The sequence below is a fragment of the Diprion similis genome, chromosome 2, assembly GCF_021155765.1.
Source record: "Diprion similis isolate iyDipSimi1 chromosome 2, iyDipSimi1.1, whole genome shotgun sequence".
NCBI classification, from domain to species: domain Eukaryota; kingdom Metazoa; phylum Arthropoda; class Insecta; order Hymenoptera; family Diprionidae; genus Diprion; species Diprion similis.
Window position 1 is genome coordinate 18,571,477 of NC_060106.1, and position 26,726 is coordinate 18,598,202.

At 38.8% G+C, this 26,726-nt stretch overlaps 1 protein-coding gene across 3 annotated transcripts; it reads left to right on the forward strand.

The window, feature by feature from the left end:
* Positions 1 to 942: 942 nt before the first annotated feature.
* On the forward strand, positions 943 to 25,837 carry LOC124415957 (atypical protein kinase C). 3 transcript variants are annotated; one of them, XM_046896716.1, is made up of 9 exons: positions 943 to 1,260; positions 2,049 to 2,284; positions 23,103 to 23,153; positions 23,368 to 23,453; positions 23,651 to 23,921; positions 24,021 to 24,473; positions 24,682 to 25,148; positions 25,241 to 25,356; positions 25,454 to 25,837. In XM_046896716.1, the coding sequence occupies exons 1-9, from the start codon at positions 1,202 to 1,204 to the stop codon at positions 25,539 to 25,541; spliced, it is 1,827 nt and encodes a 608-aa protein (XP_046752672.1). In that variant the 5' UTR covers positions 943 to 1,201; the 3' UTR covers positions 25,542 to 25,837. The 3 variants fall into 3 exon arrangements, with proteins under 3 accessions (XP_046752672.1, XP_046752670.1, XP_046752671.1); XM_046896714.1 differs by lacking the exon at positions 943 to 1,260 and adding an exon at positions 10,207 to 11,367 and having other exon boundaries at positions 2,161 to 2,284; XM_046896715.1 differs by lacking the exon at positions 943 to 1,260 and adding an exon at positions 10,207 to 11,319 and having other exon boundaries at positions 2,161 to 2,284.
* The last annotated feature ends 889 nt before the right edge of the window (positions 25,838 to 26,726 follow it).

Sequence of the window (26,726 nt, forward strand, 5' to 3'; positions counted from 1 at the left end):
AGTAAAGATCAAACAAGGTCAATAACTGGTATACTTATGTTATTCAACACAACGGAAACGAGATTCGGAATGATTCGAGCATCGGACAATCAAGTGGCCAATTTCTGTATAATTCAAACTCCCGCCATGTTCAAAAATTTGCACTGGTATCGGGCCCCACGAAAGCACCCTCAAAACCCGTACCTGTACGGGCGAACCCTTCGACTATCCTATTTCATTTCTGCCGCGGTGGCGCTGCGATCGTTGAATCGAGCGGCGCGAAGGCGAACTAAAATTGCGATGATTCGTAGAGCAGCGCCATCTGGGTAACATGCGTTGGTGGTAGTCGGCCATGTTGTTTCTCCGAAAGATGGCATCTGGCAAGTGACAGTGCGTCAGCCGCGCTCGAAAAGTGTTTGATTTTCTTAATTTGATGCCGTTACATTTGGTTTATCGTTTTAAAAAGGAACGTCGATTTTACAAGCGACTTTCAGCAGGCGTATCAAGATCACATTTAAGCAACGAATAGCCAGTAAGCGGTAACGTAACCGCCGGAAACGTTTCTCGCAGATACGTAGAGGTTCGGAAACATCAATCGACGAAGAGATATTCAAACTGGGCGAGCGTGTTTTATTGTTTTACGAATACACGGTGAGTCAGTCGCATCCAGCGACGATGTCACGCACAAATAAATAAGGTTAATTGGCGCCGAGGAGGGGTGAATTAAACCTCCTCGTCACGAGCGTCGCCCGCCTAGGAATTTCTCCATCCCGGAACGCTGAGTGTTTTCTCATCGTCACGTTTCTCTCCGCTGCTGGTCTCTTGCCATTAGTCTTTGACAAAACGTCTCGCGAGTCGGGTGCCGTTCGTTTAACCTTCCGTTCTGCCATCTCTTCGCATCGTTATTACCTATATAATAGTTAAGAAAACACCGTCGGCGGCACCCGGACGCGTGTCGCTCGAAAATTCGTAAACACGCTGCGCGCGCTTTGCTTCAAAACTCGAACGAAACTTTTTCAGCTCGCACTTGTTTCATCCCGCCCACCAATCGAACAGATTCTTTGTCGCGTCTTCCCGCCTGCCTGTATGACTGATAATCATCCTCATCGTCGTTTCAGTTACCCAGAGAGAGAGAAAGAGAAAGAGAAAGAGGGAGAGAGAGAGAGAGAGAGAGAAAAACCGGGGACTCAGTCAACCCGGAATAATCAAGATAGTCTGAAGAATGCCAACGCAGACGGGTGACGCCGACAACGAGATACGAGTCAAAATTGTTTACAATGGGTAACGCTCTTTCGTTTTTTTGTTGACTACTTCTTCCTTTCTTTCCGGTTTTTTTTTTTCACATTTTTTTGTCACACCAACAAAGCAACGTGCTGATAAAACTTTATCGCCGCATCGCCTTAACGTCGTTGTGTTTATTACATTGGCATGAAAATTTAACGGAGAAGCAAATTTATCTCCAATTTATGAAATACCCAAAGAATATTCCATATTTTCAACGATATAATACATTGAGGATAAATAATTGAGCAGTTTTTTTTTTTTCTAGGTACCAAAGTATTTGTACATCGATTTTAAAATTGGTTTACTATAACACTTGGGCAGGCCAATTTCTTCGATGACTGTCATCATAGTCTCTTAATAGAATGAGCTGTCGTTTAGATTGTAGTGTGACTCATTGTCAGTGCAGTATTGCGTTTGTCAAGAAATTCCCAGGTGGTGGTTTAAATAGGCATTGCATCGGAGCAGAGATAATTTATGTTTCGATGTAAAGATCTCGTGGTCTCATTATCGGAATTTTCACTCTTTTGCTTTTTTGCGAAAATGGAAATAGATCAAGAAATTAGAAATATAGAGAGAACGAGAGAGAGGAAGACAGAGAGTGAAAATTAAAATCAGAGAGCTGCCTTCTAATGGGAAAATCAGGATTTTCTCTGAGATATGTTACAACATCGAGTCATAAAAAAGTCGAAACTTTTAATCACGATTGAAAATTTCAAAAAAAAAAAAAAAACCTATAAAATACCTGCTCACGAAACAAAGGATAATCGTTGCCTTTTTCTCGACAGTGAGGTACAAATAACTTATGTGCCTGCGGGTACGGGAATGTCGGTGGACGCGCTCCGCGACGAAATGCGGAGTATTTGTGGGTTCGGAACGGGACCAGATCAGCTGCAGAACGATCAGTTCACGATGAAATGGGTGGACGAGGAGGGCGATCCCTGCACGATAGGATCGCAGCCGGAACTCGACGAGGCGCTGCGTCTCTACGAGCTCAACAAGGATACGGAAATCACGATACACGGTCAGTTTATCCTTTATCTCGCTTCACGCCGTGACCGCTGAACCCATTAAAAATGCATCTAGGCCACTTTTTCCCGCAGAAGGCCGGCGAAGGTCGTTTTTCAACGATAAGCACCGTCGTTCGTTGATTTCTTCTCTTTATTCCCCCCTCATCTTAGAGAGTAAAAGATTACTCACCATCGAAGAATACTTTACACGTTAAAGTCTTACGCCATATGAAATGGTCATTTTTGTAATGAATTCATTCGTTATTTATCGCCTTTTTTTCAACCTGCGATTGGGTCGTTTGATCTTTCACATATTTCTTTTTTATTTTTTCAACTTACATAAATGAATGAAAGCCGTTTCTATCTCTTTTATCTTTACTCTTCGTGCTTGTTACGCGAGTCGAGTGAAAAATCCTGGAATAAAGCAAAAGTAATCTGTGTAGAAATAGTGAGAGGAAAAAGATAAGGAATAGTTTGTCTTGTTAAGCAAACTTTATATACAATCCACCGGAAGATCGTGCAGGGCAATTAGTTTCGGGTCGTTTAGTGTCGCGTGACGTTGCACTCGATTTGACGTCACATCGCGATGAAGATGAGCACGCTGTGTTTACGGTGAAGAGGCTGTAAAGAGACGTTCATTTTTCTTTCTATCTTCGCACAATTTTTTCGTATCTACCGGTATGAATCAAGAAGAAATGGTGAACTCGTGACTTTTTTTTTTTTTTTTTTTTTTTTTTGTAGCAGGTATTCGATAGGCATCTTGTTTCGTCGACTTTGTTGAAACAGGTGTCAAAGTACTTTTCACTGTTTTATTCCTTCATATTTCTCTTGCATCCAAAAACCAAAACTGATGAAGTGAATGAAAATGTTGAATAAAATTCGAACGAAACGAGTCTCACAAAATCTTGGCACAACAATAAATTTTCCCTGCTGGTGTTTACTTTTTCATTTGAGATTACTCAGTCTCATGAATAGACGGATATTTTAGGTATTGAGATTTTTTTTTATCCGGGACGCAAATAGCTGTCTGGCGAATAAATTTATCGATAAGATCGTTCGCCTGTCGTTGAAAAAATTTCATTGAATTTCGTTTCCGTACACTTCGACTTGAATTTTACTCTGTTTTATTTATCCGTTCTCCTTTTCTCCTTACGCTTATACATATACGACTGTACGTACATGTATAGTGTATACCTTATACATACACACCTATACGTATATATCATGGTGCAGAACGTGAATGCATGCGTTATATTTTACACGTTACGCTTACCTAACGCTAACCGTTATTCGCTATACACATATCTCTACCGGTGCTGCCGAGGAGCGCGGACGGAATGTGTTTTAAAAGTTTAAAACTTACGTATATATGAATGTGGTGTATGTTTATTTAACGAGCAGACGTCCAACGGCCGCGTTTCAACTTACATGGCCCACACGCTTCTCTCTCTTTCTCTCTCTCTCTCTTTCTCTCTTTTCCTCTTATAATACTGAGTTGTTCGTTACCACATACATACATACATACATACATACATACATACATACATACATACATACATACATACATACATACATACATACATACATACATGCATGCAACATGTACACGTGCTGTTACATATTCGAACAGCTGACTGAGGAGAATCGATTTTCCAGTAAAAACAAAGTGTGCCTCCTCATTCTCAAACTGACTACCGCCATGAATGAAAATGGGTGTTACGTATGTGTGTATATTGTATGTTTATATATATAATACATAGAGACTTATACATAGAATTATACATTGTGTTGACCTACACACGTGTGCTTGGATAATAAATTGATCGTTGTTAATATAATTATACGTACGTATAATATGTTCATATAAACAAAGAAACTCTTTTTCTTCTATTTACTCGTCGATTTTTTGCTTACAATCAATCAGAAGTTTAATCACGTTACTTTGATCTTTGCCTATATTATCCAATTTTAAACGTTCGTTTTTAGATTTTTTGCAATCATTCTTATACACGTTCTCCTTACCGAGTCTTGAAGCCGAACATTTAGCAACATTCTGCTCTGAACATCTTTTCTGTTTCTGTATCCATTTATTGTACAAAAGTTTCTCCCTGATACGCGAAAAATTTATTATTACTTTTATTATTATTAGTTTTTTTTTTTGTTTTTTTTTTTGCATCTTTGGCAACGGGTGTCTGGTCATCGTATTGATACAAGAAACAATAAATGACGAGGGAGGGAGAGTGGATAAAAAACAAAGAAATAGAAAAAGATTTCAAGAAACTTTTCTTAACTAACTAATTTCCATATTCTTAGCAGTCCTGTAACTTTTTTTTTATCACTCATTTTTTCATCTTTCTATTTTTTATTACTCCGTCGAAGAATATTTTTCACCATTTGTCGCACACGAGGAACAAAGTATTATCGACAAGAGTAAATACACAAAACAAAGCTGCGACAATATTTATCGGCATAATATTAATTCTAAACGTGTAAGTGTTGAGATCAGAAGTCATGACGGATATTGCGTCGATGTTTAAAAATATATCGTATTTACGAACAACATGGCGCTAGAAAAAGATCAATATTGTATACTAAAATAACTTTGAACCTGAGAGATTGACACTTGGTATTCATTATCGGTCCTGCAGAGCTGCATAAAAAATATATATATGTATAGGTACCTACATGTATATAGACTAATAGAATTTACTAGAGAAGCGAATACATAGTTCGATGATAAAAAATTCTATAATAGAATTCATGTATATGTGGGTCTAAATGATCTAAAAAAAAAGAAGAGAAAAAACAACAACAACTTCCGATTTCAGTTATTTGCCGCGGCGGAGATTCACCCTGATCTCTAACGACTCGTAATATATTTTGATTCATGTGCGTATTTGTAATTGCGGCAAGACGGGTAAAGAGTTGAAAAAAAAAAAAAAGAAAGGAAAAATTTCTCAAGATTATTTTGTTATCTTTTCCCTGCGTCACAGCAACACTCTTGGGGTATAATAATAACGCTATAATAATGACGATTGCGCATCAAGCTGGAAGAAAAAAATCTAAAACAAGAAATAACTGTCTATTTACGCAATGTATATATATATATTATATATAATGCTTATACGGTATGGGATAAATATCCGCCCTCGATATAGGTCAATGATAATGCGGCTGCTGGGTGAAGGATTAGTCAGAGGCACTCCTTGTTCCTTTGTCGCATTCGTTGTGTTCCAATTCCTCTGTGTATTCCATTCAATTCCCGAGCAGCAGTGCGGGTGCCATGAGTATGAATTCTGCAGGGTAACGTTTCTCATCTCCACGTCGCATTCGAGTTTCCCCGAGTCTTCTCGTCTTTTCCGACACACAGAAACGGTTGGTACACATAGCCATGCACAAAGGGCTCGATCTCATTTTCCATCGCCTATTCCCACCAATCCTATGTACTACGTACGTACATACATAATTACATACCTACGGTAAATTATATACTTCGCGTTAGCGCCATCGAAGAGCAAAGAAGTCACCCCTCTACCCTACCCTCCCTCCATTCCTCCCTGTACCCACTTTCATTTATTTGATTCCGTTCCTCCTTTCGTCTTGACTTTTATTACAATTAATCAGAACGCTTCTTCGAGTAGCAATTTATTTATTGTACGGATCAGTTGAACTTTGGAAATTCGAAACTCATAATTCACGCGAATTACTGTAAGTAATATGATTTTTTGGGAGAAAATTTTTTTATTTCTTACATGTTACGTTACAATTAATACAACTCATGGCGTCTGTTATTTATTAACGCGAGCTTATTATCTCATCTTTACAATGTGTAAGGCAAGATATAATTGTTGGTACCTGATGAAAATTATAAACTTTTTTTCGTTCACATTTTCCACCACTTTGTAAAAATTTTTTTCCCAAACTTACATTTCATTATGCAAAGTGTATACCTTGAGATTACAGATCGAAATTTTCAACCTTGAATTTTTTCACTCATGGAATGACGATTATTTTACCCCTGGTAACTATATTTGACAGAAAATTTTAATAACTAGAAATAATTACAACAGGGTTAAACCTTAATCACTATGCAGTAATAAAATTTCTTTGGATAAGCTAATATTTCGATTTAATCGCTTTAAAAATTTCACATTCTATTAAATGAAATTTTTTTCCCAAAGGGAGACAGACGTCGCGGACTCTCGTTTCTACGCGGTTAAATTATATACGTGCATACATATATATGTATCTGCATGTTATACGTGTGTAAACTAAACTCCCGAGGGCTTCTGGACGTTTCGTGTTTCTTGATGCTTGTAATTGGCCTTGACACCCTCGGCATTTTCGTTGGTGACCCAGCAGCCACTGTGCCTGGCCGCCTTATTTAAAGGCACTTGCCGCTGCTCCGCGCATGTCAACATCGTCTAACAGCTTCTGCAGGCTCTAGTGGGCTCGAATTTGTTCCTTCCTTACTACTTCTACCATTATTATTATTATTATTTTTGTTGTTGTTGTTGTTGTTGTTATTATACGAGTACGGATGTAGGTGTGGAAAAAAAAATTGAAAAAAGAGAACGCGACACGCGGTGAACGGTATTTTAATTTTTAAAGTTCGCGATGAAAGAAGGGACAAGAAAATTGATCCTCGTTCAAACAGTTATAGAATATTGTATAATAATTGTATTATGAAGATTTTGGTGGGTATCGTATTATCGTAACGATTTAGGTGCCTTTCAACTCTCGAGTGGCCTTTTATACTGTGTAATGTAACCAATTGCAGTTTCACATTCATTACCACCAGCTGTGAACGGGTGTTAATTATTTTTAAAACAAAAATACATATACTTATATACATACACACACGGGCGTTATATGTCGCTCTGTAATGAGGGCAAACAAAGCATTCACGCGAGCATTCAAATCACTAGGCGTTAAACGTTCTTAAGCACGTATGTGTAACAAGTAACAAAGTGATTAACAGCCGTGGGACAATCGCTCAAGTATATGTTTGACGCTACTGCATATGTATTATACACTTATTTTATTCCATTATACAAATCGAGCAACGAATTTTGCTGGAAATTAGAATACAGGTTCTACAGTGGGCTTAGCGTGGTTATTATGCGTCGTAAATTAGTTTTTCTTTCATATTTCTTTTCGAAATTTGAATTTCCGAAAATCGCGATGACGGAATTTTACTTCTCTGCGACGATTGTTAAGGTCCGTGTGAATTAATCAACCGCTGCATGTGACCCAGTACTTACTATAGGTATATAACGGTAGGGTGGCGCAAAAAAACCGACTATTTTTTTTTTTTTTTCTTGAGCCTCGTGTGACAAAACGTTAGTTTTTGATGTTTTAAGAGCCCACTCCAAAGGACAGTTCAAAAAAAAAAATTTTCAGAGGTCGCTCCACATTTTTTACGTCAGAAATCGTCAAAAATCGATTCTTTAATTTATTTTTTTTTTTCTCGTTACGGTATAATTTTATAGACAAAAAAGAAAAATAAGCTTCCGAAAGTTTCAGTTCAAAATTTGAATTTTGAAAGGTCGCCCATAATTATTTTCAATTTTTTGCTGCATTTCTCTAGATCTTTTCGAGCGACCTTTTAATATTCATATTAAAATTTCATAAATTTTCTTCCTTCAACTTAGTAAGAAAGAATCGATAACAATACACCACGACATGAATTAAAAATCAAACAAAATACTGAAAATATAATTTTTTTAATTAAATTTTTTGACAATTTTTGACATTTAAAAAAATGTTGAGTGACCTCTTAAAATTTTTTTTTTTCAGCTGTTCTTTGGAGTGGGCTCTTAAAACATCAAAAACTAACATTTTGTCACACGAGACTCGAAAAAAAAAAAATAAAAAAAAATAGTCGGTTTTTTTGCGCCACCCTAATATAACGGTACCATTGATTCTCGAATCATCGATTACGACCGTACGTTTTTACTCTCCAATAAATAAATCAAACTCGTAGGAGAATCGCGTCGCAGTCTCTGATTGCCCGTTATCGGACGATTTTGATTACTCTTCTCTCTCTCGTTATTTCATACCGTAATACTAATGCAGTTCTCTGACTTATCGACCAACCGGTCGAGAGGCAGTCAGCGTAATTCCTTTCTCAACCCAGCCGCTGATGTTTTCCGTTATCGCACAACAAACCCCTATAGTATCGCGTGTTGATATTATAGGCACGGATATCAGGGTCTAATAAAGTTTCTTTTGTGCGGGCATGAGGTATTACTTAATTTTCATTCATTATTTATCGTCGTTGCATAATTGTCTGGACGGAGTTTTCAATGCAAGCATTATTATGTCTGTGCAACGTGAAAAACAGAAAAGAAAGGCAAGATGGCTTGAAAACTTGGCGAATGATGTAGTATAATTTGAATGTCGTATTTCACTGTAACGTAAAGCAGGTATAATGCGTAAATCATGAATCGAACCTTTGTTTATTCCGTCTGACTTCTATCAGACTATTTTCAGTCTCGTATGAAAAATTTATGAGCCAGTAGTACCGAACAATGATGAGGAGAATAAGAAATCATTAAAACAAAATTTCAGTCTATAATTACATATTTAACTAGAATTTTCTAGTCGCCTGAAAATTTAATGAATGATTCCCATACATTAATGTACGTTCTTTTATCGATTTCTATCTCATTAAATAATGTTCATCAATTTTCAGAGTTATTTCCTGATTTACAATGACTTCCGGATTGAATAGAATCAATCACAGAATATTATCACAAGATATTACTGAAAACTACCTTAAACGCTGAGACATCAATGAAAATGACTCGATGAAGTGGAAATCAACGAAATCACGTGATACACGGTATATCGAAATCAGCGTAGAATTTTGATCGACGGAAACGATTCGACGTCTACCGCAAGACTTGCAACGATTTCCATGCTTACGATTCCTACGCTTACGATTTCAAGCAATTCTCATATCGATCCAGAATAATTACAATTTTTCCATTTCATTCCTCGTTACATTTCTAAAAATAATATTTCAGTCGCTTTACCGTCCGATTCATGCAATGTTTAAACGTAAACGAATGATCATCTCTGTTTCTACTTCGTAGTAACTATCATAAAGAATAAACTTATTCCAGACAGTAAGTGAAGTAATTTCCGCTTCACCTGTCCCTGATAAAATTGAAAATTTGGCAATAGGTAGACGGAGGCAGCGAGGCGTCGCGACGCAAGACGGCTACGCAGGCAGGTAGAGTCGCCCACCACCTCTAGCCATCCATAAGGCGGACAGGCTGCTAGCTGCTAGCTGCTAGCGATTTACCTTTTCAACGCACCTATACGTTACAACGATTGCGAGCATGACTGAAGAAGGGCGACACGTACATACCGTATATACATATACATATACATATATCGTCAGGGTATAAGCGTCATGGGTAGTAGAAAAGCTGCGTGCGCGTTTGCGCCGTGAGAGGCGCGCCGGACGGCGACGTCGACGTCGACGCCGACGGCAGCAGCAGTAGAGCTTCTGCTGCAGTCGATATCTTACTCGCCCTGATTACCCACTTCGCGTGTACAGAACCTCCACCCCGCCCCCCTTCCGCCCCCGGAAAGTAAAACGTCGCGGCGAAGAGGTACGAGACCTACTCCTCCTCCTCCTCCTCGTCGTCGTCGTCGTCGTGCCGTTGCCAGTCCTCTCCGGGAGTACTTCGCTCTCGTAACGCGCCCCGTGACTCACCCTGCACCGCAGAGCCCCGCTAAACGGGGGTTCGGGCCGCCCCCGAACCGCGCCACGAGCAACCCTGCGTCGCCTTATCCTCGTCGCCGTCCCCGGGGGCAGAGAGAGGCGAAAGAAATTTGACTCCGTATACTCTCGGTGTTTCGATCGCTGTTATCGCAGTATATAGTACACTGGCATTGTTATAGAATCTTTTTTATTCCGCAGCAGGGGAGTTATTACGGTGCGTGGACAGAGCCCGGTGACATCCTTTCCCGACGTCCTCCTCCTCCGGCTCTCTATCTCCGACTCTCTCCCTCCGAGCGTCGCCTCGGCTCAGCTGCTCGGCCTGCTCCTCCTACTCCACCTCCGCCTCCGCCTCCTTCAGGAAAGGAAAAATCTAGGTGTGTCGATCACGCTCGGTTTCGAGCCGGGCCTACAGCGGCATCAGTCTTCGCTAAGAACCCGGAGACGTTCCGTCGAAGGTGCGGAGGTTCGTTCGGTGCGCCGTGACCGGAGCGAATTGTCGCGACGAGCCGTCCGCGGCACAGCAGCGTGCAGGTACTGTGACGTAACAACGATCCGAAATGGCCTGGGGCTACTGGAGCGCGACTTCCGTCGGAGACAGGGGCCGGTCGCCCCGGCGCGACAAGGACAAGCAGACGATACAACAGAGCCAACAGCAACAGCAGCAGACGACGCCGGCCGCCTCCGAGTTTCTCCAGGGTTCCTCGACGCTGCAGCAGATCCAAGGATGCGAGATGTCTTCGTCAGCCGTCGGCAACGCGGCCGAGGATCCTCCGTGCACACTCATGATACAGGGAGGCTCTTTTTACTCTTATTCCGCGGCTGCGGCCGCCGCAGCGGCTGCCGCCGCCGGGAGACGCGCCTCCGTCGTCGAGGGCGCCGCGCTTCAGGCGGCAGTTCTTCCTCGAGGTCCTGGCACCGGATTTCCGGGGACCAGCGCAGTCGTCTTCCCGTCTAATTCACCCTGCAGCGACTCCGCCGAGGACGAGTCACACGCCGCGTACGTTCACCAGGAGGGAAACGCCGGCGTTCAGACCACTAGACGGCACAACCTCATACCTCGCGGCAACAACGACGACGAGTCCGATGATCCTGATCACGATGAAGTCGAACTCATTTATGCCTCGAATACCCTGGCGGCCGGGTGTCTTCTTCACGGACACTGCAACACTCAGGAACGAAATCTCGCAAATTCTGCCCCGGGATCGAATCTTGTTGGGGATTACGCCGCCGCTATTGCTGCCGCTAATTCGGCCGCCGGTCCTGCTGCAGGTGGTACCGCGCAATTCGGCAGGTTCAATAACATCACCTGGGGTAGGTCGTGGCCTGGCAGAGACTCGACAGAGTCTAACGGTACAATTGGTAGATCTATATTAGGTATATTTGTTTAGTTTTATTCGCCATGTGTTGTTTTTCATGCCTAAGCGTAGAGGATTACCTTTTATTCTTGCATCATGCAACCGCGTGTTTACATCGTTTCACGTTACGGTTGCGTCTTTGACCATATATTATACATCATTCGAATCATGCAAGGTGAAACATCTCTTCTCTGCACGGTTCTTCTTTTCAGTTATACCTATAATAGTAACTTTCCATTCTGTTTCTTACTTTCTTTGAGCAATGGACACGGTCCAGGTCATATCTGCGTCATTTTGCGGACTTTGTGTTTTTACTCTGTTTCACGTTTTTCGGCCTGCTATTGACCATATTTGGTTGAAAAGGGAGCGATAATTATACGTGTATAATTACTGGGGACTTGAACATGAATGTTATTTTAGTATACGCTAAAATATTAAAGCTGGATGTGACGGATGTACACGTTAGTCAACAGAATTACAGACTCATGAAAATTGTGCAATTGCACATGTTGATCAAATTTAATTTCATCAAAGCAGTGTTCAAAATTGAGGAGATTTTTTGTTTTTCTAGTAACTAAATTATCGAAAACTTGGAAATGATTAGAAACATTTTTTATTTTGTTTTCTCCAGTAATAATTTTCTACAGATCAGCATCTGGGAAATTTCTTTTTCTGTCTGGATAACTTTATAAGCCTCTAAATTTGTCGTTTGAATTTTCTTAATTCACATTCGTTCAACAAGTCTGATTCATTTAGAGACATTTTACTATTTACACAAAACTGCACTCGATCAACTACGGTCGTGGAATTTTTGAAGTAATCTGTTTCCCTAATTTTTTTTTTCTAATTTTTTACTAAACTGTACACCTAGTACATCCATTTTCCTAAATACAAATCTGAGAAATATTGCGCAGCTTTCCAGGTATAATTTCACAGTAAACATGGCACAGGATGGTAATGAAAATTGTAAATTTGGATAGTATCTCGAAATATCACAAGGATTTCCTAACACACGAGAAAAAGAAAGCTCAATTCATGAATCGACAATATTCATATTACATAAGTATTTAGAATAATTGTGACCTCCGAAATATCGATCTGAGAGACGTGAATTTTAATTGCTATGATCGCAAGAATTGAATTAAGGTCAGCAAGAATTTACCTCAACTGATTATATACAATTAACTAATTTTATTAATCACTGATTTTATAATCGAGTCTAATTAATATTATGCTCCAAATCGGGAAACAATTATCATGGAATTACTTATATCGACGGAAAATTCGTCCGTTGCGAAAAATACTCGATGCGAAATTTTTCGTTAATAGAATTTTGGTTCATCGGTTGAAAATTTCACACATATAAACAACGATATCTCTGTGTTTATTTGCTTACTTGCTTAGTGGCAGATATTTTTTTTATTTTCCCGCAGTAAGTGGAGGAACTCATCCGTATTATGATGACGTAATACCGAGAGGCTGACTTCACCGTGTAGGCTGTGCTACGATATGCACTTAGGATGGACCGTCGCGGATTTGCTGTTGTTAGCTATTCGGTCATAAAAACAGTCGTTAATCACCGACAGAAAGTTCGCGAATTGTCGTGTGACAATCGTCTAAATATAAACGTATTCTCGGCGCTAAGAATCATTTTATTTTTTATAGCTAATGGAAAATTTAAAAAAATTTTTTATCGTTACAGTAACTAATTAAATATCGCTGGAATTACAAAAACAAATGTGGTACAAATAACGATTCACTGTGATTAGAGTTGGCAAATGTTTAGCAAAAGTACTAGATTTTCTTATTAAAGCTACAAAACTAATCTCATTTTGTACCAAGAACTGTCTATTGAGTAGGTACCACAATTAAAAAGTTCTCTCGGCGTTAATTAATTCGATCGTCGAACGACGAAACTAAAATCGATCTTATCGTTCCTCCGTAAGCTAAAATAATCACGAGTTTGAAGTTAGTAACATTATCGTAACAAAAGTTTAGGGAAAAAAGTGTGTTTTCTTAATTTTACAATGATTTTTAAGGACCTAAGATTTCGAAATATAAGTGTGTTTTGTTTTATTACAGTTTAACGGAGTTTCACAAAATTCTAGTATCGCAAAGTAACTGTTTATTCTCAGCACGAATAATCGTTTCACGATCACGTTTCTAACTTCGATATCATAAATAATCAACCAATACACGAGAACGTCTCGTTTCTCCGTAATATTTTTATTCTTACACAAACACATAGACGCAGTGGCGCATAGGATCAATCAGCGATCGGAAATCCCATGCGGGGGAATGGGATCAATTACGTTTCCGGTTAATTCAACGCGGTTGTTCCAGATCCGCAGTTGGCCGCATTATACACTCTATACGTACACGCTGCAGGGTGAAATGTGTTCCTGCAACGGTGACGGTTAAACAGTCTTGAGCGAATCAGGTCAAGGTTTAAACTTGACCCTGTAAAGTTTAACAAGATGTAACCAAAAACCCACTTTTCAAACTCCGACTTGCTTTCGTTCATGGGCTTATTTATATACGGGATTTATTCCCACTATTTTCTCCTCGAAAACATCACGGAATTCTTACGCAACATCACTGGAATACCTCGGTTTAACAAAATTCTTGGAATTTCTTGTTCCACTGGATTCGTGCTCGTTTTACTTTGAAGAAAAAAAGAAATAAAGTTTTAAAAAACGTAGAATAATAACAAATTGATAATTCTGCTTGAAAAATTACGTTCAGCTCAACTATTTCATTATCGATCTTAACTCTGCAGATTTTATATATTATAAGAAGTCAGAGAATTTTTCATTTTTATAACGAATTCGAGTTGACATCGTCCGGTTAAAATCGATCTTATCCATTTTCAGGCTGCTTTATGGTATATAACCTGCAGCTAAACATTTTTTAATTCAGTAATCTCGAGTTTTATGCGCATCTGGAAAATGCCGAGGGAATACGCCCGTTTCCTGCGAGAATTTATCACGACTTCTCTGTGGAACCGTGCTCCGAAGAATATTTAATTTCTCTATATTCACGTTGCAGGATTATATTTACTGCAGAAATAACTTTACCGATTTCTCTTACTGCGTATTGAAAATTAAAGAAATAAGATGATTAATGAAAATCTAAGTTCAAAATCGCACGGGAGATAATATCGACATGATTTCAGAACCATCTCAGCTTTCTTTGTCATTAGAATATGTACTTTCGTAGAAGTTTTTCTCTTATTAATTAATTATAGTTGTATATATCTCTGAGTTTTTGAAAGGAGTCAAAGTCTTCAGAGTTACTTGATTCAGGAGCGTAGAAGATAATTGTCTTTTAATAAAACATGTTCGCGAAGCCCGTTTCGTGCTGTGTAAAATTTTTATACACCTTATATACAGCGTGAAATTAGGGCGTCGCGTCGGGCTGCAAGAGAATGAGGAGGAAACTCGTCGTAGAAGTTTGAGAAACTTAAAACTTTCGTTGTTATGCACGAGTCGCAATTATAATATCTACGCTTTACCAAACTCACTAATTTTAATCTCCAATGATGTTATACCATGCAAAATAAGATTTATCTAGTGAGGATTTTTCACGCTCCGTGTAACATTAATCTCCAATTTTTTCTCACACTTATCTTCATTCTTTGTAAACATATTTTCCCATCGTTTCACACGCCGCTCAAAAACCGGATCTTTGAAATATTATACATTATCAAAAGTTCTCTTTCACAGTGACATGGTTTATTTATACGATTCGGTTAAACTCCGCTACAAAATGTAAAATGTAAACGAAGCTGACTTCACAGGGTATCTGATTTTTCAACCCTCTGACCAATATCACATTTCACAAAAACGATTCCAATATACAGATTCGACAAGATCTTCTGCCGATGTGCAAATCAAATTTAACAATAATCAAGAAGTTTATGAATCCAATAGTAAAAATCCGCGTGTCCTTTTCTTTTCGTTCACCAAATAATGGTCAAAAAGTGTGCTTAATTTTTACTCGGTTTTGTCAATCCTACAAAGGTCTAAACGTACTGCACGTCGTGCATAGATTCTTGTTACAGACCGCAGAGAGGAGAGAAAAAAGGCGCAGAAAAACATGGCTCAAAGAACAACCCAATTGCTCGTGAAAATGTATCCGACAAGGTGCCATTCGAACGTTTATTGCAGCATGTTTTCTTCCCCAGAAAAGCGAACATCGCCGTTTTAATTTGGCTCGAAGCCAGCCTCTTTGCCGGCGTAGCTGGTATGTCTACACCGTTGTCGTTCATACTTACACGTGACAAAGGGATATACTCGTATATACGTAGGGATAGGAGAATTGGACATAGCTAGAGCGTGCATAGAGCCCAAGGGCCAGTCGTTGGTTCTTTGACTATTTTCGCGTTCCGCGGTGCTTGGTCCTCTGCTATTTCTACCTAGGTAGGCAAAATTATGCCAAAAAAGTAATCGCTCGCCGACACAAAGGGAACAAACGACAACCTGACGTCCTGTATCCTCATCCAGGTTCAATCAGACGGTATACACTATATAGTACATTTACAGTAATTAATTTCATCCGGCTGTCATATCGGAAGGGAAAAAGATGTGGACATTTACTTCGGTATTGACACACGGTTCATCGAATTTTCTCTGCGGTGATTTCATCCACGCATTCGTATTCGTTAGGACGTTTTTTAACGAGGTTAGTTGACCGGAAATCGGTACTTATTAACCCCTTGAGTCACACATTATTGTGCTGACGTGAGTCAACTTTTATAGCAAGATAGTATTCGGTCGTTTTTGGGGTTGCTGATTACCAATCTGAAATCAGATTTCACAAATCCAAGATGGCGGTTCTAATATGATGGACAAAAATTTCAAATTTTATCGAATGCGGTCAGAAAACTCTGTGCAGGGGTTTTCGAGGTCGCTGATTGACGTTGCCGTATTGAATTTTCAAAATCTGATTTCAGATTTTTAATCAGTGTCCCTAAAAACCTGTGGGTAGAGGTTTTTCGCCGGATTCGATCGAATTTGAATTTTCATCCGCCACATTAGATCTGCCATCTTGAATTTTTTAAATCCGATTTCAGTTTCCTAATCAGTGACCAGATCAAAAACTTATAATTTATGTAAAACATGTATGTGTATGTGTAGAGGAATAATTTTCTTGGCAATGAATTATTCCTTCATTTTTTACGTATTTTCACAATCAATTTGTTTCTACCGCAATAATTACTCTCGAGTATTGAAGACCCGAATAGTACATTGTCTAAGTTAGTGAAAAACCGCAAAGAAATATGTCGAAAAGTCTCCCCCATGTACAAAAAATCTATATAAATAGGTGGTAAGCATATACCTACAATTGTGACTCAAAGGGTTAATTCCATTGCCAAATAATAGTTATACATTGATAAGTATTTATCCAAATATTACATTCCCAAGTTAGGAAAATCTCTTTAAAAATCAAAAATAGAAAATACTGGAATCATAGTACCGATCGATTTTTCTATAACAAATCACGCTATAAAATTTCATAAAATCATCGCAATAATTTCACACGTCTATAAAACTAACTAGAAACTTCTTTTGTCACAATATCATTATCGACGGTATTGAATTATTAAATTTTAATCCAACACGGTATACCTGTATATAGAAATCATTGTTACCGCTACAAAATGTAGTTTCAACTTTTGTTTACGAATCATAATTAATTCGCGATCAGAATAATCTACTTCCTCATTCTCTTCTCAATATAACTAGGCAATATGTATACCTATATGTAAACAACACACATTCTTATCCCTGTATAAAGTTTACAAAATAATAATTGCAGGTGTCCAGTGTTTGTCCGAAATTCAAGCGAAATCTCTACAGCAATGTTATATTGTATAATATACATATATAATATATAATAATACTATATAATACATATGTATATATGTATATACATATACTAGCATCTCTCTCTCGCAGTGCGAAGCGATAACCGATAAGGCGTGGTGGGCTTGGTTGTTTGGAGGGTGGAGGAGGGGGGGAGGAGGGGCAAAATAAGAAGGAAAAAAAAACGGTTAAAAATGTGTGTATATATCGGCGATGATAGGGCGAGCAGCGTTATCTCGCCACAGCGTTATATGAATCTGGTGCGTATTATATACGGGCTGTAGAAACGGCGGCGCGCGTATATAGATAATAATATTATAGCCGTTGCAGAGCCGAAATGGTTTTGCGAGGAGTTTGTATTTTCGTGGGAAGAGGCATTATCACATCCGTGCCTTGTGTTATGCCCTATTGTTGGTATGGATTTTTGACACTTCCGGGTGATCCTTCCTCTCTTTCTCTCTCTCTCTCTTGCTCTCTCTTGCCTTTTTTTCTTTTTTTTTTTTTTTTTTTTTTCTAAATTCAACGCGCGCTTTAATAATAACTACGCAGTCTTGTCGAGGAATGGATCTGCTTAGGCGGGAATAACGAGTAACAAGAATTTGACACGCTCTTGGCTCGTATTTTCTCCGTAGGGCAAAGAGATTCGATCAGTTAAGTCGAGTTTATTGGGTTGAATAAAATATACTCGGGATCGCAGTGCGCGAGTTACCGTCGGTTTTAACTGGTTTCAACCAACCGTTGCATGTGACTCTTATGTGTATAGACGACAACAATTCCCTTGTATCCCGACACATGTTTTAAGTTTCAAAGAAACAATACAGGAACGAGGCGAATCAGAAGAACGAAGGAAGCGCAAGTGTCATATAAACGTGCCGGGATGACTAAAAGTGATTCGTTACAGTGTATTTAGTCGCTTTCTTAGCTATGCAGAGTTTACACTCCATTGTTAAACTGCCGATCAGGATTGCCTTATCGCTTTTCAAATCTCGATATACCCTGGAATAAACGTTCAAACACTGACATGTCGTTCAGCAGTTTTAACAACAGCGTTTTCAAGATTGCCATGATGTATGGTTACCCCATGCTCTGTCAGGACATATTGGCCTACGGATTTAACATCCACGACCAAGGTATACACTCATATTTCAACAATATCTCCCAGATCTGGGCTCGAGGATATATATTTCATTATACAATCAATTTCAACCTCATGTTTACACGTTAATTTTATCTTCAACTACGTTTGTATGCAATTTTTGCAATCTTTTCTCGTCGTCAGTAATCTTTTTCAAATCTTCGGTTTTCGTTTGTCATCTCAGGAATTAAACGGTAAATATTTTCAATTTTAAAACACTTTTAATTACTCTGCAAACGCGGTGATTTTATTACAAAATTTATTCTCGCACGTTTTTCGTACGGAGAAAAAAAAATTTACGTTATATGTTCAAACTTTTGTGGATCGCAGGCGACAAGGGAACTATCGGTATGGCAGTGAATCATTATTCTTAAAGATATAGTCATTTGTTCGTGGCCGATGTGTGTATAACCCTCATCAATTATTATCGATCGCCGGTGATCGATAAGCGGTAACGAGTTACAGAAAGAGACCTCGTTATTGTTTATTACATGTGACTGGTTCTTTCTCCATTTGTAACAAGAGTTAACAAGTTTTCTCATCGTATCAGCACGAGTTAGGCGTTAGTTTTTGATAATTTCAAACTTCCGCACACAATTAATCACTCTACAAGCTTTATATTTTTTTATCCACCCGTTATATTTTCTCAAATAATCATGGATAATTTGTTGTACAATTTACTTCGGCACGACGATGTAAGACATAATCGAAATACAGGTATACAAATTTATCTTCTATAGTCTCGAACAGCTCATTGATTATTGAATTTCATTACGCTTTGAGGATGATATCTGGTGACTAGAGGGACGCGTATATAGTCAGCAAAATTCATAGCCACATGGAATATTCAATAAACGTTGCTCGACACGTGTAGGCTCATAATGTAAATATAATCCGGAAATGATTCCGAGTTAATTGACCCTTGCATACCTATATACACACGGTGTGTAAAATAAATACACATAATTATACGACGGCAAGTATATATAATATAACACCGTTCTGAATTATGCGATACGCTGGGTATATAAGCGTTGAGATATAAACTTCGGAAATAAATCTTATCTATCGCCATTCTTTAATTCATCGGTTCACCGGGTATTGAAGGTCCTGCCTACCTACGAAACCATGCTTAATCATCCGGCGTTTTCAACTAATTACAAAAGACGATTAAATTGTAATTAAGGGGGCGAATCCTGCACTCACAGCCGTTCCTGCAGGCATGCCAGCGCTCTAGTAATTGCCTTTCTGGAGTAGGTCACCTGCATGCATGTACATACATGCACGACTCGATAGTTCGGATATACTCGTATACACTCTGTTGAATACTCTACCTTCGTTACGGCCGTTTCAAAATTCAGGTGAAAATTAAAAACGAAATTTTAAACAACCTCGGTAAACATATTATCGCCAACTTGTCTGCACACGTATGTATGTACATAACCGTGCGGTAATGATTTTAGTCCAATTGGAATGTATGGGGCATTCCGTGGCAGATTTTTTTGAAGTTTTTTTAGATTTTAAAAAGTGGGATTTTTTTTTTATTTAAAAAATTCTGAAACAAATTGCGGTTGCAGGTTGCGTTTTTCGACATGTACTTTGATACGAAAAATCATTAAGTCAATCTGAGACACCGACTTAGAATCTTGATCGAGATGACATGGAATATCCCGTATATACATTTAAAATAGAATTTTTTGGTACCACCATTTTCTTTCCCTAATCGTTCGAGTGGGGCTCATTGCGATGGCCTGGATCTAGAATTCCGACCAAATTTTGGCGTAGCTTCGGCCACCATTTTGAATTTATAGGAGGATTAGTTTTTGTCAAATAACTCGCTGATTTTCAACTTTTCTCCAAAAATCATCTGAACTAAACTTGAAATTTAATTCCCTACAGCTTTGGTTATAACAATTTTTTGTCTACGATCGATATTTACCGACTTGAACCATAAATTCAAGATGGCGGTTGGAGCTACCGCAGAATTTGGACGTAATTTTGTATTTCAGCTACCCATATCCCTCCGGCCCAACGATTGGAAAAAGAAAATTGTGTTATATCGAAAAATTTCAATATCCGGTGGGTTTTTTTTTTTTTGCACATTCCGACTGGGCTATTTATAATATTATGTCTTGTAGTAATCGCATTGCCTGTACGATCGTGAATGACTGCGGTGAACCCGCGCAAACTTGTTCGTATTATGCGATTTACGCCTTTAAAGCCGCAGAATTTATCCCCAAGTATTTTATATACCGCAACCGCATGTGTCGCGAGCCAACTGCTCATTTTTATACAATAAGGCAAATCCGCAGCAGGTTGGTCGGGCGATAATAAAGTAACGTGTTACATCACGCGAAAGATTAACGTACGTATCAGTTCAAGGCGTTCAGAGCTCGAGAATTTCACTGTCGCAAACACAGGAAACACAGAGTGTTTCTGCATACTTTTACAATTGTTTCTTGAGTAATTAATAAACTTCACTATGTCTATAAGATAAGCTAAAAATATGAAGGGTTATACGTGTCTCAAAATTTTTTTCAATTTCTTGTCGGTTATCAGCATAATCATTTCTATGTCACTAACAACCATCGAGCTCAGTTTGTTTATCCTCATTCTTATTTAGACTGAAAATTGAATTGAAGATTTTTTTCTTCTTCTAACTTGCAGCAGTATTATATATATATATATATATATATCAGATTTTCTACTTTACTTCGTTTATATATCTTTTCTTTTCTTTTTATTTTCTTTTTTCTGGCACTGCAGCAGAAACGACGGCAGATGCGTCACATTGTTGGACACACATCATACATTATTCGCTGTTACAGAAGAAAGGAGAAGAAGCAGACAATACGAACAAAGTCTGTATATGTATATATATATATATATACCTACGTGTAGAGGTATTCGTAAAACTTTTAGCAGTTTTCAGATCCTCGGATAAAAGTTTTGCTGCGGTTGCCCTTTGGTGTGTACTGTGTATAATACCGTATACATGTAACTTATAGTATTTCGCGCAAGGGGTTAGAAAACTTTTTACTCAAAGCTATATATGTATTATACTGTACATACATATACGGTAACCAATATCGAACTTGTAGAAATAGCACAACATTGTGGGTAAACATATAAAGATAGAAACAAAGGGCAGAAGCTAGTATGTATAAAACGGGACACATCGAAATCGATTTTAATTTCTTTGTCCGTCAGGTTTATCAAAAATAAGAGCTCATCAAAGGTGAACGTTTATTCCTATCAATCAATAATCACAAAGTTTAGAATTCTACAGACAAGGATCGAAAATACCGACGGAAACAATGTTTTTTTTTCTCTGTCGTCAAGTGTCTGTGACCACAGTTACTTCGAATTAAAATTGAGAAGTGAGAGAGGAAATTTTTTGTTATTCTTAATGTGCTATGCCATAAGTAAACATTCAAGTCTGACTCCAATATGATCCATTTGTTTTAGCACAATGCTGAGGGGTGCTAGAGGAAAACAATGACTTGTGCGCGGGGGGGGGGGGGGGGGGGGGTAATTTGACCTGGCGAATCTATCAGTTTCGGTAAGAGGTCAGGTAGGGCACTAGGAATGGTGGCTGGATGGCGCATAGCTACTAGTGGAGTAGAGCTCCCCCGCACCTTTTAAAACCTGCCGATATACCACAGCAGGTGTACCTATAGGTATACTACAAACTTTGATAACGGGAAAATACCGCAGTAGAGAGCAGAGATAGAGAGAGAGAGAGAGGAAGAGAGGAGAAAAGGAAAGAGGGGGGGGGGGGGTGGCGAAACGACGCAATGGGAATGAAGCCAAAATAAATGTATGTATGTAACGCTAGAGCAGGATTCTGGGGGGAATCTGTACTGCTCTGGTGGCCACAAGAGTGTAACAGAGACAGAGACAGAGAGAGGTCAGGGATGAATGAATGCAGGGAAGCTGCTGTGTGGTCAGGGTTACGGATCGATGCTTTTATTGCTCTAAATTTTATGGCCAAGTTTCTTATGCATGAATTTGTTGCTGCTGTTGCTGCTACTACTGCTGCTGCTGCTGCAATAATTCATAAACAAACTAGGAGATCCTGCTCGGTTGATGCGATTGTAGACCCATTGCCACGGCGGCCACACCCTAAATTTTCAACCACCCGACCATCGGGTTGATTTTGATACATTGTCTTCGTATCTTGGAGATAGGAGAAAAGGAAGGAAAAATGATTCATGAGATTTCATGTCAAGAGAGAATTATTACGTAGGCAATAAAAGCGCGTGTTTGTATTATACGAGCGAATATCGTGAATTGACTTCTCAAGTTTTATAGACTCATGGAAAGTGAAACCGTTACTGAATTCTTCTTGCCATCATTTTAACTCGCATCAATCATTGCTCGACAAGTGCGGGTGATCTACGATTTTTTTTTCACTGTACAGGTTCGGAAAGTAATTGATTTTTCATAAATAATTGTATGATCGTTATTTTTGCTTTTAGAGGTTTTTTTTTCCTCAGCGTTCTGTTTACACTTCTTTCTAGAAGTTTGGTAGAAGTTAACAAACAAGAAAAAGCCCCTCGTTTTTAGCAATAAGAATTCTTCTCTTTTTTTGTTTCTGGTATTAATTGCGAACGTGTTGGAAATTCAATCACTGTGTCAGTTATGCCGGTGCACTAGGCAAATTATTGTATAATTTTATTTTTACTTCTGACAATTCAATAATAATAAATTTTTTTGTTTTTTTTCTGCTTACAGTTTTTCCAAATGTACCGGCAGCTCCAGGCATGCCCTGTCAAGGCGAAGACAGTAAGTATTTAATATCTAGACAAAACAGTATCAGTATCATAATATTTTTAGGTAGACGAAAATTTTGAAATGTTTTCAATATTTAGAAATATTTCTCCGAATGAACGATGATAAACTTACGATTAGTGTGAATACTGGCATTTCATCTGGAATTGAATTCAGTCATTACGTTTAAACGTTCAATTAGTGAATTAATTGATATTAATTTTTAAAGGAAGTATCTACAGGCGTGGTGCTCGAAGATGGAGAAAACTTTACCGAGTCAATGGGCATATTTTTCAAGCAAAACGTTTCAACCGGGTAAGAAGCACCTTTTCTTCATATGTGTATATCAAATTCTAATTCAAATTGGTTCGAATAATATTTTTTAGTACAAGAACTTAAAAAACAAACCATTAATCATTAACGAGAATAAGCTATTTTTTCAATTGCAAATACCTCTTGAATTTCATCTATCAAATTTTAACTTTATTTTATATATTTATGTGGTTTTTCAGCGAGCATTTTGCGCGTTTTGCCAAGATCGTATCTGGGGTCTGGGACGGCAAGGTTTCAAATGCATTCAATGCAAGCTCCTCGTTCACAAAAAGTGTCACAAGGTGGTTGGCAAACCCTGCTTTAGCATGCAGGTACCCCAAACAACGGAACCACCTTCAACAGACAGAAACGGTGATCAACAGCAATCGGATTCTCTGCATTGCTCTCCTGCCGTCCCACCGGATGACGAATCTACAGAGCTGGCAGCGGTGGAGGACCATTCCCGCAATCGTAAGACTTTCTCTTCACTTTTGATTCTCAAATTCGTTAAATTGTCGGTTTTTTGTAAGTAAAACTGAATAAGTATTAACTGGCTCATGATAATTACAGGCGCTCCGGGTGATGAGGGTGAAGAGTTACCATTGGAGGCTGGAACTGGATCGGATAACATGATCGAATTACAGAGGCAGTATTCGTTGAGTGATTTTGAATTGATCAGAGTTATTGGCCGAGGTTCTTACGCGAAAGTACTAATGGTTGAATTGAAACGTACGCGGCGGATTTACGCCATGAAGGTGATAAAGAAAGCTCTGGTAACGGACGACGAAGATATCGACTGGGTACAGACGGAAAAGCACGTATTTGAAACGGCGTCGAATCATCCGTTCCTCGTCGGTCTTCATTCCTGCTTCCAAACACCGTCGCGCCTCTTTTTTGTCATCGAGTTTGTTCGTGGTGGCGACCTGATGTTCCACATGCAGAGGCAACGACGTTTACCTGAAGAACATGCTCGATTTTATGCTGCTGAAATCAGTCTTGCTCTCAACTTTTTGCACAAAAAGGGTAAAAGAATGTTTTCCATTTATTGGTATTTTCTTTTTTCACTGCACCTCCTAAGCGTTATTTTCTGGGCTAAGTCATTTTATTTCTTTATTCTTACAAAAAATTGATGTTAGAACGACGATTCATTCATCCTTTAAATCACATTGAGGCATCGCATTGTTCAGTTAAGGTTTATTTACCAATTCCATTGTATTGTTGTCCAAAACAGGAATTATTTACCGAGATCTGAAGCTGGACAATGTATTACTGGATCACGAGGGTCACGTGAAGCTCACCGATTATGGAATGTGCAAGGAAGGAGTGAGGGAAGGTGACACGACGGCGACTTTCTGCGGAACGCCCAACTATATTGCCCCGGAAATCTTGAGGGGCGAAGATTACAGCTTCTCTGTGGACTGGTGGGCTCTCGGAGTACTGCTGTACGAAATGTTGGCAGGTCGTAGTCCGTTCGATATTGCCGGGGCTTCCGAAAATCCAGACCAGAACACAGAGGATTACCTATTTCAAGTTATCTTACAAAAGACCATACGAATTCCGAGATCGCTCTCCGTCAAGGCAGCTTCCGTTCTCAAAGGATTCCTCAGCAAAGATCCTGCCGAACGATTGGGTTGTGGATCTTACGGATTCTTTGATATCGCTGGCCACTCGTTTTTCAAAGCCATTGATTGGGATATGGTATGTATTCTTATAATGTAATTAGACTTTTCCAAAGGTTTGACTATGTGCGTCTGCGAATGCTAATTCAAATTACTATTGTCTGCTTACAGTTGGAGCAAAAACAAGTCACTCCGCCTTACAAACCGCGGTTAGACTCTGATAGAGATTTGGCTAATTTCCCACCGGAATTCACTGACGAGCCTGTTCACCTTACACCGGACGATGCGTAAGTTTCCAGATTTTCATTTCGTTTGTCATCTTTCACTTCTCAGGTTTTGTGTTATTCACTTGAATATTCATTATTATTGTAAAATGTTATACAGGAGAGTGATCGATAAAATTGACCAGAGCGAGTTTGAAGGATTTGAGTACGTGAATCCGTTATTGATGTCGTTAGAAGACTGCGTGTGACAAGAGCCGCTATTCTTCCTGCACCAAGAATCGCCACAACGTCGCTATTTACATGACCTGCAGGATAGATCAGATACGCTTCAGCTTCAGACTCTCCCTACCGCAACTTCGGACTGCCGTCATCATCGTTATCGTAATCAAAATGACATGATCACGATGGAATTTCCACGGGAATTAAATACCAATGACAATAACTTCTTCGAGCATAGATTGGAGCCACCGTTTCCGTTTAGGTACAACGAACCGATCCTTACGCGGCGTCGAAGTATTGCCGATATTACTTGTGATAAAGGTAGCAGCAATAACAATGCGATCGACAATTACGATGAAAATGATTATGACGACGTCGACGATGAAAGTCCGAGAAAAGGACTTTTGCAACAAATGTTCTGCCTTCCGTTAAACTAAAAAGTAATTATATTAATGCGCATTACTCTATAAATCTACCTATTATCAATAACCTGTTCTTCGGTCGTTAATCGAAACGAGTCCTTAGCTAGGTATGTTGTCTATTTTCAAATTGGAATTGAAAGAGGTTCGATTTGACTGGTGCGGATCTCTAGTGTGGTGAGACTTAAAATTCATCAAATGGATGAAGGGACATTAACCAAACGTACATACATATGGCATATTATACATAAATATAGATAAATTAAAGAAAAACTAATGAACCTCAAAATTGTAGTCAGCACGTACGAATTGAGTTGTTAAAGGTGATTTTTTGCGAATTTTAAAGAAGTATGTTTGATGATTATATAACTCGGAATGTGTATTCTCCGAAATTGAAATTTCAAGACTCTGGTTTCCGGATTCAAAATCGAATCCAAACCTGTTATGATTAGTTAATCAATATACGTAGGCATTCACCGAATAATTATCGACAGTCTCGAGCAGTACATTTGGATTTATAAAAGAAGTGAAGCAAAAAAAGATTACGAATATTTCTGCCTCTATTCTGCTAAAAAGTATTATTAACTATGTATTATGTAATTTCCGCTCTTGCGCTTGGCGTTTTAAACGAGCACCTCGAGTCATTCCAAAATAACTTGAGTGAAAATAACTACGAATGGAAGAAAAAGAAGAACGAGACATTACTCGTGAAAATAATAAAGTAAAAAACAAACAAAGTAGAGAGAAAAAGAAAACTTGAGAAAAAAAAACTGTTCATAGATAGCTTGTTAACTT